Raw genomic sequence first — 20,185 nt, forward strand, 5'->3', positions numbered from 1 at the left:
AGGTCTAGGTGGTGAAGTCTGCCGTGGTCCTGAGTTATGAGGTCTGGGTGAAGAGGCAGGGTGATTGGGTTGTCTATCGAGAGGTAGAGCAACATAGTGTACCAGTGCTGCCTGGGCCACGCTGGAGCGATCGTGATCAAGCAAGCTCTGTCCCTGCAGAGCTTTAGCAGGACCCTGTGAACCAGCGGGAATGGTGGGAAGGCGTAAAGCAGTTGGCTCGTCCACAGTATCAGGAAAGCATCCGAGATTGAGGCCTGGGAGACATCTTGGAAGGAGAAGAACATCTGGCATTTCCTGTTCTCGCGGGAAGCGAAGAGGTCTATGTGCAGAAATCTCCACTTCCGGAAAACAGAATAAATAACATCCAGACGAATCAACCATTCATGAGACAGGAAGGATCTGCTGAGTCGATCCAGAGTGTTCCGAACCCCTGGGGGAAAGGACGCTACCAGGTCTATCGAATAGGCTATACAAAAGACTCAGAGTTGGATGGCCTCCTGACAAAGGAGGGAGGACCGTGCCCCTCCCTGCTTGTTTATGTAATACATGGCCGTTGTGTTGTCTGTGAACACTGAGACACAGCAGCCTTGTAAGTGCTGTTGAAACGCCTGGCATGCAAGGCGGACTGCTCTCAGCTTTTGGACACTGATGTGCAAGGCCAGCTCCTGAGATGACCAAAGGCCTTGAGTGCGAAGATGTCCCAGGTGAGCACCCCAGTCGACATATGACACATCCGCTGTCAGAGACATAGAAGGCTGGGGTGGATGGAACGGCATCCCTGCACACACCAGGGAAGGCGTCAGTCACCAGTCGAGGGAGCCTAGGATGCTCGGGGGAATGGTGACTATCATGTCTATGGCATCTCTGCCCGGGTGGTATACCAAGTTGAGCCAATATTGGAGAGGACGGAGGCGTGGCCTGGCGTGTTTGGTCATGAATGTGCAGGCAGTCATGTGACCCAAGAGACCGAGACAAGTGCGAGCCGCAGTCGTTGGGAAGTTCTGTAGGCTTTGGATAATTGTTACCATCGCCTGAAACCGAGTCGGTGGTAAGCAGGTTCTGGCAAGATTGGAGTCCAGGATGGCCCCAGTGAAGTCTATCCTCTGTGTGGGAACCAGAGTGGATTTCTCTGTATTGATCATCAGGCCTAGACGCGCAAATAAGTCGTTGACGATGCCTACATGATGGGTGACTTGTGTCTCAGAGGTCCCTCAGATGACCCAATCATCCAGATACGAAAAGACGTGTATCCGGTGGCGGCGGAGGAGGCAGCGACTATAGTCATGCACTTTGTGAACACTCTCGGTGCTGTAGAGAGACCAAACAGTAGGACTGTAAACTGGAAATGCTGACGGTTGGCTACAAACCGGAGGTACCACCTGTGTGGAGAATAAATGGCGATGTGAAAATACACGTCCTCCATGGTGAGGGAGCTGATCGTGCTGACGGAGTCCACGCTGCCTCAACCCCCAGAACCGCTGGTGAGGGTCATTCAATCAATAGGCAAGCCTGCCCTGCTGAGGCCACCCTCTGTCGGCACCGTCGAGAGGCACCGATCACGATCACGGTCCCACTGGCGCTCTCGGTCCTGTCGCCGATCCTGGTCCTGACGGCGCTCGCAGTCTCGGCAACACTCTCCATCTCGGTACCAGTCACACTCGCGGCACCGCTTAGCGTCCCGTTCACTGGCCCGATACTCTCAGCACCAATCCAGCTCCCGGTACCATTCCCAGCACCGCGCCTCTCACAGCCACTCCAGACGTCGAGCCTCCGGGTCCCGGTCTTGTTCCTGGTACCAGTATGGCAACCGGTACTGCTGTCCGGTGCCACACAGGGAGAGGTTGTTTAGAGATGGAGACCCTTCCCAGGGTTTTTCAGCACCTCCTTGGCCATCTCATCACGTATCTGTGTCATCTCACGCAGACAGTGCTTCCTGTGCACAGGACCATGACTCAGATGTGCCCGGCCGTATCTTCCAGGAGACCCAGGCCCAGGAACAGGATTCCCATCAGTGGTCATTCTGGACACCTTGGGCATACCATCAAACCCAAGGTGCACCTCCAATGCCATCCCACTCCACACCATCGGAACACCCAGTGCCAGAAGCAACGGTCAGCCACTCCCCTCCCGTGGGTACAGAGGAGGCTCTCATTCAGCCAGCAGTGTCTCAAGTTCCACCTGAGACTGACATTACTCAAGAACAGGTGCCCATGCAGGACTCTCTTGTCCCTGGCCTTTCCTCTTCCTCCTCTCCAGATGAAGCGGTGGTGAGAATGTTGTCCTCAGGCCCTCCTCCAATTGACCTGTGGGCACATCAGGATCTCCTGAGGCGGGTGGCCCTGAATATGAATCTTCAGGTGGAGGTGGTCCCGGAGACAGAGGACCCGGTGGTGGATATCCTGTCAGCTGACACCTCCACAAGAGCGGCCTTGCCGTTTATCCGTACGATACAGGCAAATGCCGATACCATCTGGCAATCTCCAGCATCTATTACACCCACGGCCAGGGGAGTTGAGCGGAAGTACATGGTACCCTCTAAGGGGTATGAGTACCTGTGCATGCACCCTCCTTCCTGCTCCCTTGTCATGCAATCAGTCAATGAAAGGGAACGCCATGGCCAGCAAGCTCTTGCTCCAAAATCAAAGGTGGCTAGGAGCATGGACTTATTGGGCCGCAAGGTATACTCTACTGGGGGCCTCTAACTCAGGGTAGCAGGGAGGGAATAGTGAGCTGGAGAGCTTTCAGGCACAGGACTCGACGGCCCTTGCAGGACCGGAATTGACAGTGCTGAAGCTGTCGGTGCCGCGGCAGGTGTCAGTGCCGGGCGGTCTGGCTTAGGCGGGTGCTCCAACTGTGGTGCCAGTGGCACGGAAGCCGCAGAAGTCTTATGCTTCTTAACCCGCGGAGAGATGGAACGGTGCTGAGCAGACGACAGTGCCGACGACGGTCAGTGCCGAGGGGTCTTACCGGTACCGTCTCAATCCGATGCCGAAGAGACACTTCTGCTTGATGTGGACTGTCCAGCGCTCGGTGCCGAGGGAGGAGGAGTAAGAGCTGGCTCCATCAGGAGCCGTTTCAGATGAAAGTCCCGCTCCTTCTTCGTCCTGAGCTTAAAGGCCTTACAGATCTGGCACTTATCCGAGAGTCAGGATTCCCCGAGGCACTTAAGGCAAGAGAGTCATGGGAATCTCCCGTTGGCATCGGCCTGTGGCAGGTCAAGAACGGTTTGAAGCCCGGTGAACCGAGCATGGGGCCCGGTACCAGGTGCAGGGAAAGGGCTAATCCCCGAACCCCTCTCAACTATATACACTAACTATAACTATAGAATTTATAACTATATACACGAGAATTAATAAAAGAACTACGAGTAGCTAGGGAGGTGGAGATCAGCTAAGCCACGTTCCACTGTTCCAACGACCGACATGGGCGGTAAGAAGGAACTGAAGGGCCGTTGGGTCGGCAGGGGTATACATTCAGCGCCATTGCGGCGCCACTCCAGGGGGTGCCCAGCCGACCCATCGAGTGTTGCTAGGGTACAAATCTTCCGACGAGCATGCATGCGGTAAGCGCACACCTAATTGGATTCAATATGAGCAAGCACTCGAAGAAGAACTAAACTATTGCTGTATATAAAGTAAATAAGGTTTTTAAAATGTTTAAGAAGCTTCATTTACAATTAAATTAGAATGCAGAGCCCCCCAGACCTGTGGCCAGGACCTAGGCAGTGTGAGCGCCACTGAAAATCAGCTCGTGCGCCGCCTTCGGCACACGTGCCGCATGTTGCCTACCTCTGGCCTAGAATATGTTGTCTGTGCAACCTTAATTCAAGTATCTTGTGCATATGCTCTCTGATACAATTTTGATGACATTTTCTCCCCATAGGACATCTGCCTCATTCACGGCACGCAATGGACAGTGCTGAAGCAATCAATTTGGATTGTGTAATAAATGAGGCTGTTGTCAGTTGGACTTTTATCTCATTTGTTGCAGAAGTTGGAAGGCTCAAAGGGAATGTAGGAAGAGAGAATGGTGTCATGGTTAAGATAACGCATTGTCACACAGGAGAACGCCAGTCCTTCCCAAACTCTACCACAGAATTTCTGATGCTTGGCAAGTCACTTAAAACTAAGTTTTTCACAGGTGGCCACAAATTGCATTGCTCATTTTCTCTCTGCCAAACTTGACACCCATGGGCCTGATTTGTAGAAGTGGTAAAATGCAAGTTAAGTCAATGGGAGCTGTACTTTGAACAAAAAGGGCTATAAAAATACTGCAAAAATCAGACTTTAGATGTCTCAGACTGGGCACAAAGTTAGTTGATCCTTTTGACCTTAGTCTCTCTGTGCCTCAGTTCCTCCATCTATAAAATATGAGTAATACTACCTCACAGAGGTGTTGTAAAGATAAATTCATTAGTGTTTGTGAAGAACTTCAGAAAATACAGTGTTAAGCAACTCAGAAAAGCCAGTGAGGAAATTAATAATTTGGTATTCAACACAGGGTTTGAATAGTGTGCAGTATGCAGTAAATAAGACCTGGGGCCATACACTGAACAATATATTGAATAGATCATTAAGTGAGCAGCATCTATTCTGTGCACCACATGAAGCAAGAATTCTGTTGGGGAAATAGGATATGACCATGAGAACACAGAATGTGACAATGCATGGGTACAAGGGGTATGAGTTAAAATTGCACAAGAAATCTCAGTATAGCATTTGCTAATTTTTGAATGCTTGACCTTACCTTACAAGACAACCAATGCATTTTTTTAAAAAAATATAGTTCATATTAAGAGTCCCTGCATGTGAGGGTGGCCACTGAGATCATCATCATTTTTCTAGAATGTGAATTTACCAGAGAGGAGGTGGCCTCACTGTCCATTGCAAATGGACTGGAACTTCTGTTCCCAGCCCCTTTACCTTCCTAAATCCAAGAGCTACAGCTACTTCCCCTTGGTCAAGAACTACCAGTAATACTACCACCTGCCTTCTTAGCCTAGGAATGAAGCCAGAGAGCTATTAGGGAAGCGTATCCTGTATTTAATACCATACAAAAGGAACAACTGTAGTCAAAGGCCACTCTCAGGCCATCTAAAAGTCTCCAAGCTTCTTCTTGCCATCCGCCTCCATATAGGCACTGTGCCCTATCGCTGGTCACACAAGAGGAAACTATCTACATCTGAAGGAAGAATGCTTCCTCCCAGTTTAGATACTATGCTGACCAACTAAGGGCTGTGGGATAAAGAAAATAATGGCCTACTGGTAATTACTGGAATTTAAAGTGCTACCAAATGAATTATTTAAAAGAGTTTATTAAGTACATTAGACAACTCTATTATCTCCCCTTTTTATATGTGATTTTAAAGAAATTCATTAGAATGAGCTGTGGGAAGAAAATTCATGTTGTCTATCCACCCACCCTCCTGTTTCTCCCCCTCCCCTCACAACATAAAGGAATAGCAAAAAAATATTTTATTCACCCACAAGAGGCTAAATGCTAGAGAAATTTTTTTTAAAAGATCTGACAAAGTGTCAGATGGAAATGTGTGAGTTTAAGTAATCGAACACCATTTAGACCAGGGCTCTCAAACTCAAATGATCACAAGGGCCATGTGAGGACTAGTACATTGGCCCGAGGGCCGCATCACTGACATCACAACCCCGCTGACCTTGGCCCCACCCCCACTCCACCCCTTCCATGAGGCCCGACCCCTCCCCCACCTCTTCCCACCCCTTCCAACCCCTTCCCTAAAATCTCCATCCCAACTCTTCCCCCTCCCTGCCCCCAGGGGACGCAGGAGTGATGTCGGGTGTGGCAGAGGCTCAAGACAGGAAGTTGGGGTATGGGGTGCAGGAGGGGTGAGGGGTGTGGCAGGGGTCAGGGCAGTGGGTTGAGGTGCAGGAGAGGTACGGTATGTGGAAGGGGTTCGGGGCACGGCACAGGGCTCAGGGCAGGACAGGTTCGGGGGGCAGGCTCTGGCCTGAGCGCACTGGGGGCAGGGCAGGCTCCCTGCCTGCCTGCCCTGTTCCCATGCCGCTCCAAGAAGCGCCGGAACCTAGGGGAGGAGGGGCACAGGGGTCTGTGTGTTGCTGTTGCTTCAGACACCACCCCCAGCAGCTCCCATTGGCCAGGAATGGGGAACTGCAGCCAATGGGAGCTGATGGGGGTGCTGCCTGAAGCAAGAGCAACGCACAGAAACCTGTGCCCTTCCCACACCGCTTTCCCACATTCCGGCCGCTTCCTGGAGCGGCGTGGGGGCAGGGCTAGGAGGCAGGCAGAGAGCCTGCCCTTTCCCCAGTGCACGTCGGGTCGGAGCCACTCTAGGTAAACGCTGGGGGAGGAGGGAGGCCGCGAGAAGTTCGCAGACCGTGTGTTTGAGACACTCCTAAATTCAGTAAGATTGCTAGTCAGCTTCAACAGCTAACTGCATAGGTCTAGAACCCAAGAATGAGAGCTCTATTAGAACTTACACCTCTGAAGACTTGAAAACTTCTATGTTGTAAGAGAATTATAAAATTCAGAGAAGTACATAGTAATGAAGAAATATAGGACCATCTAAAAGCCAGAACATTACGAGCAAAAGGAAACTGACTGTGATGTTTCGGAGATATTAGGGTTGAGAGGCACTTCACAACCACTTGCTCTTAGCATGAGGAATCTTCATCTGTGCCTGCTGTTGGTCAGTTCCCCAACACCACCACCAGTCTCTGGCAACACTAGAGATGCCTTCTAGGCTGCCACAGGCCCCATTGTCTCTTTACAGGTAAACAGTAGGTGCACTCCAACCTCCGAGTCCTCTGAGCATCTCCCTGGAGTGCCCAGCCCCAATCCACTAGACTCTCACAGAATTATCAGATCCTCTGCTCCCAAAGGAACACTACACCACAGTTCATTAGTTATACTGTAGAACACAGCTCCGCTTAACACACAGTACTTACATATGTTTATAGAGAAAAGAAGTATAAGCTTATTTACCAAAGAACAGAGATTCAAATGACAGCAAGTAGAAATAGTGGAAAGAAGGGACACACGCAAAACAAAACAAGCATACAAGAACCTAAATTTAACCAATAAGCTCCTGTCGTGTCATCAGAGCAAAAGCATACCCAAAATCCTTCCAACTTATTACAGCCAGACTTCACTGTGATCTTCTGTTCAGGAAACAAGCACATCACACTCTTGCCTCCTCAGTGGAAAGATCCAAAATCTGTCTGTGTCTAGTTATAGCCTGAAAATCTATTGTGTGTCCTAACAAACAGGATAACCTCCATTGCCTTCTGCTTTCCTCTCTAGGGTCTTCCATGGAGTTTTACAATCACTTGATTAGCATTTTGTTCAGACTGTAAATGGATGTCCACTGAGAACGATACAATATTCAATGTACGTGTAGATAGATAAATCTCTCTTGCCTGAAAGAAATCTGTTTGTCACCTTTTCTGGTGACCAGCCCCAAGTCACAGATCTTAAGAACTTAATTTTCAGTATTTATACACACATAAATCCTTACCCATTACCCCTACATATATTTCATTGTGATTATGAGGACAAGTCTGACAGAGGTTCTCATTAGAGACCTTACATGACACACTTTACCAAAACCTCTGTGCCCTCTGCCAGGTGGCACCAAGAGGTCGCTGGTTCACACTGAACTATTTCAAGCAGAGAGTGAAATTACCAAGAAAGGCAACTGAACCTAAGAGCCTAACTGATGCCAAAAGAAAGTCCCTCCCCTCTCCTTGGAGTGCAAAGAGTAACAGACACAGTGGAAAAAATGAAGGAGGAACCAGAGAGCAAGCAAAAATAGGCAGGCACTCTTGAAGAGATGGTTTGGACTGTTAAAATGTATGTGTATTATTAAAAGTTAACTGCTGTACCTCTTCGAGTATGGTAGCAACAAAAGAACCATGGAGGCTTAAAAATAAAGGGTTAGCATTCAAAGTAAAACTAAAGTATATACAAAATAAGAAGCTTGCAAGCTCTGGTGCTATTGTAATTCATGGATATGAATGCTCACTATATCAAAAGCTGTGCTTTGCATGGCTCCATTATACCACAGACTATTTGCCAATCTAACATACACTCATAATGCACACCAGATGGGACTGACAGAACATATAATACCTGACCAACCTTTATGCAAAGTTTTAACTCTTATAAACTAAATACATGCACCATCACTGGAGATTTCTCCCTCAGTGGTATCCATCGGCCTGGCTCTAGTGCCCTCTTCTGCACCATGCACCAGTATAAGGGGCCCAGCCAGCCCCAGACCCTCTCAGTTCCTTCTTGCCAGCTAACTCTGACAGAGGGACAGGAGGGTGGGTCGTGGAATGGACACAAGCAATACATCTCAAACAACAACAGTTATAGAAAGGTTAGTAGCTGTTTTTTCTTCAAGTGCTTGTTCATGTCCATTCCACATTAGGTGACTCCCAAGTGGTATCTGAGGAGATGGGCTCGGAGATCATGGACATGTGAATTGGAATACAGCTCTACCAAACTAGGCATCATCCCTAGCCTGCTGGGTGATGGCATAGTTGGAGGAGAGGGTATGTATCAACGACCAGGTCACTGCTGGGACCTGGTCCAGAAACACTGCTGATGAAGCCTGAGCTCTCATCAAATGGGCTGCCAAGATGGTAGGCGGTGGGGCACCCAACTGCTCATAGCACAAATGCAAGAAGAGATAGAGGAAGAAATTCTCTGAGCCGAGACCAGTAGGCCTTTCATCCTGTTTGCTACCGATACAAAATACTGCATGGACTTATGGAATGGTTTGGTTCTTTCAATGAAGAAGGCAAGGGTGCTTCTAACATCCAGCATGTTTAGACAGTGCTCCTCTGTTTTCTTGTGTGTTTTTTTCCAGAAGAAAAACAGGGAGGAAACTAGCCTGATTACTATGAAACTGCAAGACCACCTTTGGGAGGAATGCTGGGTGGGAGAGCTGTTGAACCTTGTCCTTAAAGAACACCATATACGGGGGTTCTGACATAAGAACTTTGATCTCAGAGACCCTCCTGATCAAGATAATCGCTACCACGAAGTCAACCTTTCCAGGAGATACACGACAGAGGGCACGCTGCCAGTGGCTCAAAGGGAGGGTCTGTGAATCTTGACAGGACCAGGTTTGGGTCCCCTGGTGGGATGCATTTATGAATTTGATGGTAAAGTCTCTCATCTCTTAAGGAGATCTCATGTGAGAAGACAGATCTACTGTCCACCCGAGACTGGAAGGCGCAGACTGCTGATAAATGCACCTTAATGGATGAAATGGCTAATCTCTGTTATTTCAGATGGAGTAGGTATTCCAGCACGAACTGAAGGGGCTGGTGATAGGCCTTGTTAGAAAGACCACCCCGAGAAACGCTTCTACTTGACCAGGTAAGATGCTCTAGTAGCTGGTTTCCTACTACCTTGCAAGACCTGGTGGACTTGTTCTGAATAGGCCACTTCCACCGGATTCAACCATGCAGCTTCCATTCAGTTAGGTGGTCAACCCTGAAGTTCAGGTGGAACAAACAGCTGTGATATTCTGAGATCCGGTACAGGAGGAGCACAAGCAACAGTGGGGTCGCTACTGACAGATCCAGCAGCATGCCGAACTAGCGCTGGTGTCGCCATGCAGGGGCTATAAGAATAAACTTTGCTATGTCTTGCTTGACTTTCAGAAGGACCTTGTGTACCAGAGAAATGGGGGGGAGGGTTGGAGGGGGCTGAAAACACGTAGAACAAGAGCTTTGGCCACAAGAGCAGAACGGTGTCGGAGAGAGAGCCCGGAGTGTGGCCGCACAGCGAGCAAAATTGCTGACATTTCCTATTCTGCTTGGGTGGAAACAGGTCTACATGGGGAAATCCCCGCCTCTGGAAGATGGTTCTGGTTACTTCTGGATGAAGGGACTACTTGCGGTGAGAAGAGAAAGACCGGTTGAGGTGACCTGCCACAGTGTTCTGGACTCCTGGAAGGTGGGAAGCTTCAAGATGGATAGTGTGTTTCACTCATGAGTCCCACAGGCAAATGGCCTCCTGACACTGGGTAGATGAACTCACTCCTCCTTGTCTGTTGATGTAAAACATGGCTGCTGTTTTGTCCATGTGCACTCATACAACCTTGCCCATGATCTGGAGTAGGAACACCTGGCATGCTAAGCAGACCACTCTGAGCTTTCTGATGTTTATGTGCGAAGAGAGCTCTTCCTGGGATCACAGGCCCTGAGTCCTGAGGTGCTCAAGGTGAGCCCCCCCCACTCCACACACACACACAGACACACACTCTAGATCAGATGCGTCCAAAATTAGGGATACTGAAGTGGGGAAGTGATGAAGGGAACACGTGCATCCACTGATCGGGGATCCCTCCACCAGCAAAGGGAAGCGACGACCAGGACTGTAAGCATCGAGTCCAAGTGGTGATGATTTGGTGAGTACACCGAGGCCAGCCTAGCTTGAAGGGATCTGAGGCATAGTCTTGCGCGCCGTACCATGTAAGCGCACGCAGCCATGTGACTTAAGAGTCTGAGGCAAAAACAGGCTGTCGTGACCGAGTGGGTTTGACTTTGGATATCAGCACCGACATTGTCTGGAACAGAGACAATGGGCAGAATCGAGCACTCCCCCAATGAACTCTAACCTCTAGATGGGGACAGGACTTGACTTTTGCTCATTTATCATGAGGCCCAGGGCACGGAAGGTAGTCAAAGGTAGCATACCAGTCCTCTGGATCCAGGGAAGGAATAATGGAGGCCAGGGACACCATGCAGAACCTCAGCTTCTCGAGATAACAGTTGAGGAGAGAGAGATCTAGGATTGGTCAAAAAACCCTTTGGCCTTCAGGATTAGGAAATAGCAGAAGTATCCTTTCCTTTCAGATTCTGAGGCACCTGCTCCATAGGCTCTACCTTCAGGAGGGCTTGCATCTCTTGGATTAGAAGTTGCTCATGAGAAGAGTCCCTGAAAAGGAATGGGTCCAGGGGGGTGAGAAAACTGAAGGGTGTAACCTTTCTCCACCTTATTCAGCATCCAATGATCAAAGCTGATGAAGAACCATGCCGGGCTGAAGTAGAAGAGTCGGTCTGAAAACAAAGGGGGAGGGGGGCAGGATCCAGTATGGGAATTGATATAATGCCCTTAGGTGCCACTTCAAAAGTTCTGGTTGGGGACTCCCAGATATTTGTGAAATCCCAGTAGTGTGGTTGAGGTGGAGGGGGGTAATTGTCTACACTTATAACCCCTGCTCGATTTTTTAAACTGGTCTTGGTGAGGTGCCAGAGCCAAGAAGCGGGCTTGATGGTGCCGGGAAATAAATCATAGAATCATAGAATCAAAAGGTTGGAAGGGACCTCATGAGGTCATCTAGTCCAACCCCCTGCTAAAGGCAGGACCATTTTCCCTAAATAATACCAGCCAGGATGAAGTCTAGCCGGACTTTAAATAGCTCTAAAGATGGAGATTCTAACACCTCCCTAGGTAACCCATTCCAATACTTCACCACTCTCCTAGTCAGAAAGTTTTGACTTTCCCACGTATCTGATGGTAGCCCTGGAATCTTTCAGACCATGAAGCTTTAAATTCATCTGCTCGGAAAAGAGGGAGATTCCGTCAAAGGGAAGTTCTTGGATGGACCGCTGAACCTCTGGAGGCAGCCTCAAGGATTGGAGCCAAGCATCTCTCTCATGACCACGGCTGATGCCATTGTTCCGGCCACCATGTCAGCTGTGTCTATGGCTGCCTGGAGGGAGGATCTGGCTATGGTCTTCCATTCCTCCATCAGAATGAACTCTTGCCTGGACTCCTGTAGTAAAGATTCCTTAAACTTTGCCATGGAGTCCCAGATGTTATAATCATACCTCCCAAGCAAGGCTCACTGGTTGGAGATGGGAAGCTGTAATCCACCAATAGAATAAATCTTTCTAACAAACAGGTCTAGCTTTTTTGAGTTCTTTTGCTTGGGGGTCATGCATTGCAGCCCTTGCTTGTCTCTTTCATTGGCCACCTTGCCTACCTCTTTCATTGGGAAAGGGGTGGGAATATAGGTATTGATACCTCTTGGCATGAACACTGTCCTACTTCTCAGCTCTTTTTGAGGGGTATAGCCACCCTTGATGGTACTGCAGTGGCCGAAATGTCAAATCAGACTGTGTGAGGACGCTTTAAGCACCCACACCTTTAGCTCCAGGTTAGAAGCCACCCTTCTTCAAAACTTCTGGTGAGCTCTAAAATTGTCCTGTGACACCGAGCGGCTTGGTCCCAAGACAGCTTCTTTTGAGGAGGAGGCGGCGGCGGCGGCGTGCACCAGCAGGAGGCCTTCCTCCTTCCAATCCTGATAGTCTATTATTATTCTTCTGCACCGACCACATCACGCAGACCTATGTCCCAAATGTCAGTAACGTGCTCATTAATGGAGTTCAGGCCAGGTGCTGGATGGTGTGGTAGACGAGCCCTTCTCTCTGACACCACTGAATATGAATGGCTGGAAGGCAGTCCCAGTCCCAGTGGAAAATCCCATGGATTCCAAAACGGGCAATGGATCTGCAATGGCCATTGTCCTCCCACCTCAAGATCCGGTAGGAGATAAGTCAGGTACTGGTGACAGACCCTTGATTGGGTGAAGGGCTCCATCTTCAATTCCAAGGACAAGTCAACTTGAGGAGACCATGGGGGACAGTACTCTTTGCTGGCACCAGCCGGTGCCATGGGTCCAGGGATTGGTGCCGGACAGGGGAAGTTTTCGCCAACATCAACAGGGCCAGTTTCCCTCTGGTCGGTGCCAGAGCATCTGGTGCCAGATAAGAGCTCAGGGTAACATGCTTTCTTCTGCTTGACGATCTCACTGGTGTCAGGACTTGTCCCAGCGAGGTCGGCGGTACCGGGAGAGTAATCAGGTCACTGGCCACTGAAAAGGCCTCTTCGGTGGACAGCACCACACTCCCGGTGGTACCATAATGTCCCCCCCAGTGTCAGTGAATGGTCCTGCACTGGACTCAATGCCACCTACAAGCAGGGTAGAGTTGACTGACACTTATGGACCAGGGCTAGAGGAGGGGCACAATGCAGGTCACACTCCACAGCACTTCCTTTCCTTGTCCTTTCTCGGTTCCAGCAAGCATCCTCTACAGCAGTGCTTCTCAAGCTATCAGATGTGGGGGACTGGCAATTTTTATTTTTCCCCAATGTGCCAGGGACCGGTGCCATATTATTATCCTATTCAACGCTCTTATGAGGAAACTTGCCGCAGACCAGCAGCCGATGGCTTGCGGACCAGCACCAGACTGCAGACCACCACTTTGAGAAGCACTGCTCTACTGAACCACTGATTGAATGCCTTGCTGAAACAAGAAAAGGTGTTCCAGCGAGTCTCACAGGAGATAAGAAAGAACTGAGAGGATGTGGGGCCTCCTTAAACCAGTGCATAAACATATGGCACCAGAGGGCACTAGAGCCAGCCTGACGGATACCACTGAGGGAAAAATCTCCGGCAATGGTGCACATGGCACCCCCACCCTCCCCAATATGGAATGGACATGAGCGAGCACTCAAAGAAATGAAAAATTTATCCCTTCCTTTTGAAGCTTGTTACTTAAAATGAAAGAGTCAGTTAGGATTTTGTGCACAACCTTTCTCCAACTCTCCAAACCTTGATAAATTATTTGCAGTAAAATATCCAGCAGATTTTGCCCTTTTTTCTAATAAATTATCCATTGATGGGCTTTCTGTGTACATTTTATGTAAACATATCTCACCCTATAGGTTGTGTGTGAACTACTTGCTTACACTAAGGTAACAGATCACATCATTGTTTCTGCTCCTTGAGTGACTGACAAACATTTATAAATAAAAGAATCAAAGAAGATTTCAGAATGGCTGCACAAACACTTGGTGCAAATCTTCACATGAACATTTATGTACATTCTTCGAAACAAAACAAACAAAAAAAATCACTCATGAGTGTTCATAGAAACAAACATAAAAGGGATCAAATGACAAAATAAACTAAATGCTCATTAACACTTTTTTGTAGTGTTAGCCCAGCTTCACCACTACCAATCTACCCATCCCTAACATAATATCTTTTTAAAAAATAGTTGAGGGTGAGAAAAGCTGAATATATGAGGATTATGATTATAATGGAGATATCCTATCTCCTAGAACTGGAAGGGACCTTGAAAGGTCATTGAGTCCAGCCCCCCCTGCCTTCACTAGCAGGACCAAGACTGATTTTTGCCCCAGATCCCTAAGTGGCCCCCTCAAGGACTGAACTCACAATCCTGGGTTTAGCAGGCAAGCTCAAAACACTGAGCTCTCTTCTTCCCCTCTGAGCAATTTTTTTTTTTTTTTTTTTTTTTAAAGAGAAGTGGGGTATTTTTATTTCCATAATAAGTAGGAAGATCACTGTCTGTCTTTCTTCTAACTTGGAAAGCTGATGCAGTTCATGAACAAGAAATCAGTTTTTCCCTAATATTATTCTTTTTTTCTGAGGAAAGGTTCTAAGGCATTCAGGTTCGGGCTTTTCATTTCTAGGGGAACCCTCACCTATCAAAGCGTATACTTTCCACTCACTGCATATTTAACTCCCATTAATAGCTTTAGAAGTTGCACAAATGCACTGATGGGAAGCAACTCAGAATAGCAAGCAGAAGGAGTAGAAGTAGTGACGCTCACAACACCAGCAACTTTAACTGAGAAAATTCACTATTCATTTTAATTATATGACAGCATACAAGAAAAATAAAAACATTAACATTTAAAATGGAAATAGTAGAACAATGCAATAATTAGAGGCTGTTACTTATTGGACATGTATTACAATACATCTCCCAGAAGTCCCATTCATTATTAGGGCCCATTGTGCTAGGAACTGTACAAACACTCATTAAGAGTCAGTCCCTGCCCCAAAGAGTTAATAATCTAAAAACTGTTTAGCAATTTAAGGAAGAGGTAACTAGAAAGCTTCTTTAAAAGGCTGCAGGATATGTATAAACTTGCATCCGACAAAATGGGTATTTACCCACAAAAGTTCATGCTCCTATACATTTGTTACTCTATAAGGTGCCACAGGACTCTCTTCTGCTTTTACAGATCCAGACTAACATGGCTACCCCTCTGATACTTAATCAGGGCCTGTAGCAGCTCCCTGGACAGAGCCTGTAGTCTGCGTCCTACCCCTTCAGCAGCCTGCCCAGACTGAGTTGGGCTGCTTCCTTTTATACTTTGCCTCCAGGTTGAGCATGCTCAGCAGAGTCGGAGGGGTGGGGCTTCCTCAGCCTGCAAAGCCAAGTTAACCTTTTTGGGACTGGTGCAAGGTACATCCCGTCACAGTGGTAAAAACCCTTCTTCAGTCAATCTGGCGGAACAGACAGAGATGGCTGTACTTTGTTAAAAAACGCATAAGAATTTTAAAAAAATTAGATAACTAACCACTGGCATGAAATGTTTGTGTAACTGCAGGGATGACTTGGCTACCTGCAGAAGGAAGGGAAGCTTGTTCTGATACCTATATTCAGAATCACAATTTCCCCCCTCTGGATGAATATACAACTATTTTCAGGAGCTGAAACTGGGTGTTTACTTAATTGATGTTAGAGAAATTAAACAGTTTTAGACTCAGTTTTAATTTTAGAGAAAACTTTAGAATGCCATTTCCATCATAAAATTGGTCCCTCACTTGCATTGTGTCTTCTTTGTACAAAAACAATTTTAAGAAAATGTATTAGAAGAGAAGCTGGAAGTCTTCCCTGAAGGCCTTGCATTACACACCCTTACCACAGTTTGAGAGACGGGGTGGTAAATACATTTTCCTAGTCTGGAAAATGAAGAAAATGGAATCACTGTGGATGTGACAACTGCCACCACTGTGCTTAATATTGCTGGGAATGCAATCTACATGGGAAGAAAGTACTAAACTACCATTACTGAGCAAATGTAGGGCTTTTCTTCTTTCATAAATCTGGCTGAAGTATTTTTGACTTAGCCAGTGTATTAATGACTTCTATAAATTAAAGAGAAAAAGTGAACAGAGCTCACAAAAAGTTCACCACTGATGTTTATTCCAAGGCATGTATCAATGCATAAAACTCATTGTGTAAATAAATGAGCTTGTAAGAGGAATCTCAGTCTCTCAAACTATGCAGCAGTGACCATATCACACACATGGACACTTAAACCCTAAATGAACAGCAGCAATAAATCAACATTGCTTTAATAAGTAAGTTCTCTAAAGGTACAAACATAATGAAGGCTTGGTTGAGTTTTCAAATACACTTAGACTAATGCCAACTCTGCTCCCATTAAAGTCAGGAGGAGTTTTACCATTGTCTTTAAGAGAAGCAATGTTAGTAGAACATTGAGCACCTCCAAAAATATCACCATGCAACATACAAATATTGTAAATGCAGTATAATCTAGTACTCATCTCTCTAAAGAATACCTTCTAAAACACTGTTATATCTGATCTCAGAGAAGATGCCACTGCCAAAGGCTATTGTGAAGCCTGAGCCACCAAAATTTTCTGTCAAATCCCTTTAAGTCAGAGGAGAGCCCCTAAAGGTGTAGCACACTGGAAATACATGGGAAAGCAGATGCTTAACAGAGAAGATATGCAGACGAATAGTCACAAACAAGAAGTTCTGATTTAGGTGGATTCCAGCTACAACATTTTAAAACTTATTAAGTCTGTTGTATGCCAGCTGAAGGGGTGATGCATTACCAGTGTATACAGCTAGGGCACAGATACACAATGTATTATCTAAGGGCCAAAATGTAGCCAAGAGCCACCTTCAGGACAAAACTGAGGAACTGCAAGCTCTCGTTGCTAGTAAGAGTAAACAAAAAACTCATTTTATTAATCTAAAAAGCAAGAGTACACACAAATTTGGTTATATTTATATTTGAAGTTTATATGCAGCTTCGGTGCTGACCTTTAGCTTCCATCAATTTGTCAAGGTATCCCTCAGTACTGCAACAATTGGGCACTCCTGTGCTAGGAGATAAGGAAGAACAACTGAAAGCTCCATACTTCAAACTATGCTTACCGCACGGAGAGACTACAGCCTTCCAGGCGGCCACTTCCAGCCCACACACACTTGCTACAACAGACTGTTCTCTTTTTCCAGAGGCACATGGGCCTGATCCAATGCCCACTGAAATCTGTGAAAAGATTCCCATGTACTTAAAATGGGTAATGGGGCATGTCATAGGTCACCTTTGCAAAAGCTCTTCCTAAATTTACTGCTGACACCTGAGGTTGGCCTTAGGGAGAGCCTGAAAAGCTGCCATTAGTCGGTGGCCTCAAAGCAGGAAATTTTCAGTGTTGCTTGTAATTAAATTTTCCATTCACATTAATCCCTTCATAGGTTATTTATTTAAAAGATGACTGGATTCCCGCATATATCCTACCCACATACAGTGTCTGTACTACCTTCCTTTTTATCAATTGACAAAAATCAGATTAACCTGATTAGCACAGTTAACATTAATGTTAACACTACAGGAGTTTCTTAGAACACATGACTTAGGGTATGGCTACACTTGCAGCTGTACAGCGCTGGGAATTAACGCTGTTTTCGTACAGCTGTGTAGGGAAAGCGCTGCAACGTGGCCACACTGACAGCTACCAGCGCACTGCTGTGGCCACATTTGCAGCGGTGTTGGGAGTGTTGCACTATGGGCAGTTATCCCAGCGTTCAAGTGGCTGCAACATGCTTTTCAAAAGAGGGGAGTGGGGTGGAGTGTGACAGGGAGCGTGGGGGGGGGGGGAGAGAGGCGCGCGAAGTGTAGATTTTGGAGCTGATGTGTCAGCTCCCTGCCTGCAAGTTCCGACCCCTTTCCCCACCCCTCCTCATTCCCTAAATTCGAATAGCCCTCTTTGTTTTTTTTCCCTCACAGACCAGATAAGCAGCTGCTCCGAAATGCCCCCCTCCCCCACCCGCCGTGTTGCTTCTCTCCTCAAGCAAACACTAGCTGTGGACATTCCAAAGGGATCCCCCTGCCTGCTTTATTCACAGCAAACAGTAACTGTGTTTGTTTTTTAGATAAGCAACTCCGGGAGCCCCGAGTTCATAACAAAACAGAGGAATCACAACAAAACAAAGAGTGTAATCTTTACTTAAAAGCATTATGGGAAGGTTCCGGAGGTCAGTTACAGCGTAGTCAGATTAATCACTGTTTACACTGGCACCCCAGTGCTGCAGCACCAGTGCTGTTCTCGTTATTCCTCTCCTCGAGGTGGAGTACATGCAGTGCTGTAGCCAGGGAGATACAGCGCTGTATGTGCCTTGCCAGTGTGGATGGGGAGTGAGTTACAGCGCTGTAAAGCCACCACCAGCGCTGTAACTCTCAAGTGTAGCCAAAGCCTTAGTTTAATTACTCTGCCTCAAATTTAAAGAGCCTTTGTTCCACAAACACACTTGGTTCACTTCAGAGCCTCAGATAGTAATGCATAACAGTGTACTGGGAAAAAAATGAAAGGGGGGAAATGTTTTCTGACAAATGTGACGGGAGCTGTATTCTCCCTTCCTAAACATAAACATGCAGGTTTTGCATTAGCATATCAACTACAAATTAACTGGTCAATACAGAAGAGGAGGGAAGAGGGCAAAGACAAACAAAACACTAGGAAAAAAAAATTGCTAGTCATTGACAATGAGGGTCAAGCTGCTGAATCTCATCTCCTTCTAACCTCCATTTCCTAAAACTCACTTAAAACAAAACCTGCATAAAATGCATATGAACTTTGGACATATAACTCTTCCATAGGATACTAATTTTTAATGTTCATTGATATTTTAAAGTAATTAATAAGTATTATATATAAAAACACAGGTATATAAAAACAACATTACATTGGTAAAAATTATGTGCAAATTATTCTTTAATGGTTAGGTTAATAGCCCACAGAGTTCAGTGTTACCCATCACTTATATCTAAATGGCTAATGATGAGGAGGAAGAGCAGCATACAAATCCATAGCAAATACTGATTTAAGCTATAAGGTAGCAGGTTACCTCTCTGATCACAGCAACTATTACGGTAGGACAAACGTCCTTGATTGTTTTAAGACCTTCACTGTTGAGTAACTGACTATTTTTTTTTTTTTTTTTTGCATGGGATGGAGGCTGCAGTTCAACTCATATGCAGGCTAGTGATAAAAATGCAGTGAATAATGAATGATGTTTTCTAATTACATAAATCTCTCAAATAAGTGGAATAAGCTATTCAAACCTCTGGAAGCATGGCAATTAATGGCAGTTATATCAACTCAATACAGAACCTGATAATGACACACATTTCTGCTGTTTTTATGCTAAAGAAAATGAAAGGCAGTCAGGGTTTAAGAGGCAGAAGTGTTACATACCCAATGAACTACAGAAGACAATTCAATAGAAACTTATGTCTCTTACCTGTAAGTACAGCTTTGGCTGAAGGATCTGCCAGGTCCAGCGCTGACTTCCCATCAGTGTTTCGAATGTTTGGATCAGCTCCGTGCTGCAGCAGCACTGTGCAGGGAAAGCAGAAACAAGCTCTTACCTCAGGGACACACAGATTATTTACTAGCAAGGGTCTCCTCGGCATGGTGTAGGCATAAACACACATTGCACAAATGTTCCCTGTTTTGTTTTTTTTTGTTGTTTTTTTTTAAATACACTGCAGCAAAGGATCCTCTCTTGAGTAAAGCTAAGTTGGCAACTTAAGGTATAGTAAAAATCACATGATTTAGCATCATAATCATGAAACCTGAATATTTTTCATTCTACAGTTTTGGTTCCCTCCTGCAGGAAGCTATCTGGGAAGCTGTGTACACACTGACTCATACTGTAAAATATGCTAACTGTGGAACCTGCTCTGCCTTTACTACCGCTGTTGCTGCTGCTGCTGCTGCTTTTACTGCTGAATATCCAGATCCTTCTATCTCAGAACAGTAGTAATGCTCAAGACTTAGTGGCTCACCATTTACAGAGAAACCTTACCACAACATACTCTGTCCAAAAAATGTAATAAGTAGGATAGTATGTGCTACTCTGGTACCCTACAGTCTGGATGCTCAGAAATTACTGCCCTCCACAATATTTTTTTCTATTGAAACAGACAAAAATTCAATTACATAAAAATATCTGAAGCAGAAAGCAGTATACAATCATTTGGCATGTAGGATATTGCAATAGTGAATTACCACATATAAGAGCATTTGCAA

The 20,185-nt window shown here is 46.3% G+C and overlaps 1 protein-coding gene across 1 annotated transcript in view; it reads right to left on the reverse strand.

Annotated features, from left to right (window-relative positions):
* LOC116839906 (poly [ADP-ribose] polymerase tankyrase-1) overlaps positions 1–20,185 on the reverse strand; it is a 325,729-nt gene that overhangs the window by 246,089 nt on the left and 59,455 nt on the right. Inside the window, 1 exon segment of the mRNA XM_075066025.1 lies at positions 19,395–19,490. Coding sequence (XP_074922126.1) covers positions 19,395–19,490 — 96 coding nt within the window.

This window comes from Chelonoidis abingdonii, chromosome 5 (assembly GCF_003597395.2).
Source record: "Chelonoidis abingdonii isolate Lonesome George chromosome 5, CheloAbing_2.0, whole genome shotgun sequence".
NCBI classification, from domain to species: Eukaryota; Metazoa; Chordata; order Testudines; family Testudinidae; genus Chelonoidis; species Chelonoidis abingdonii.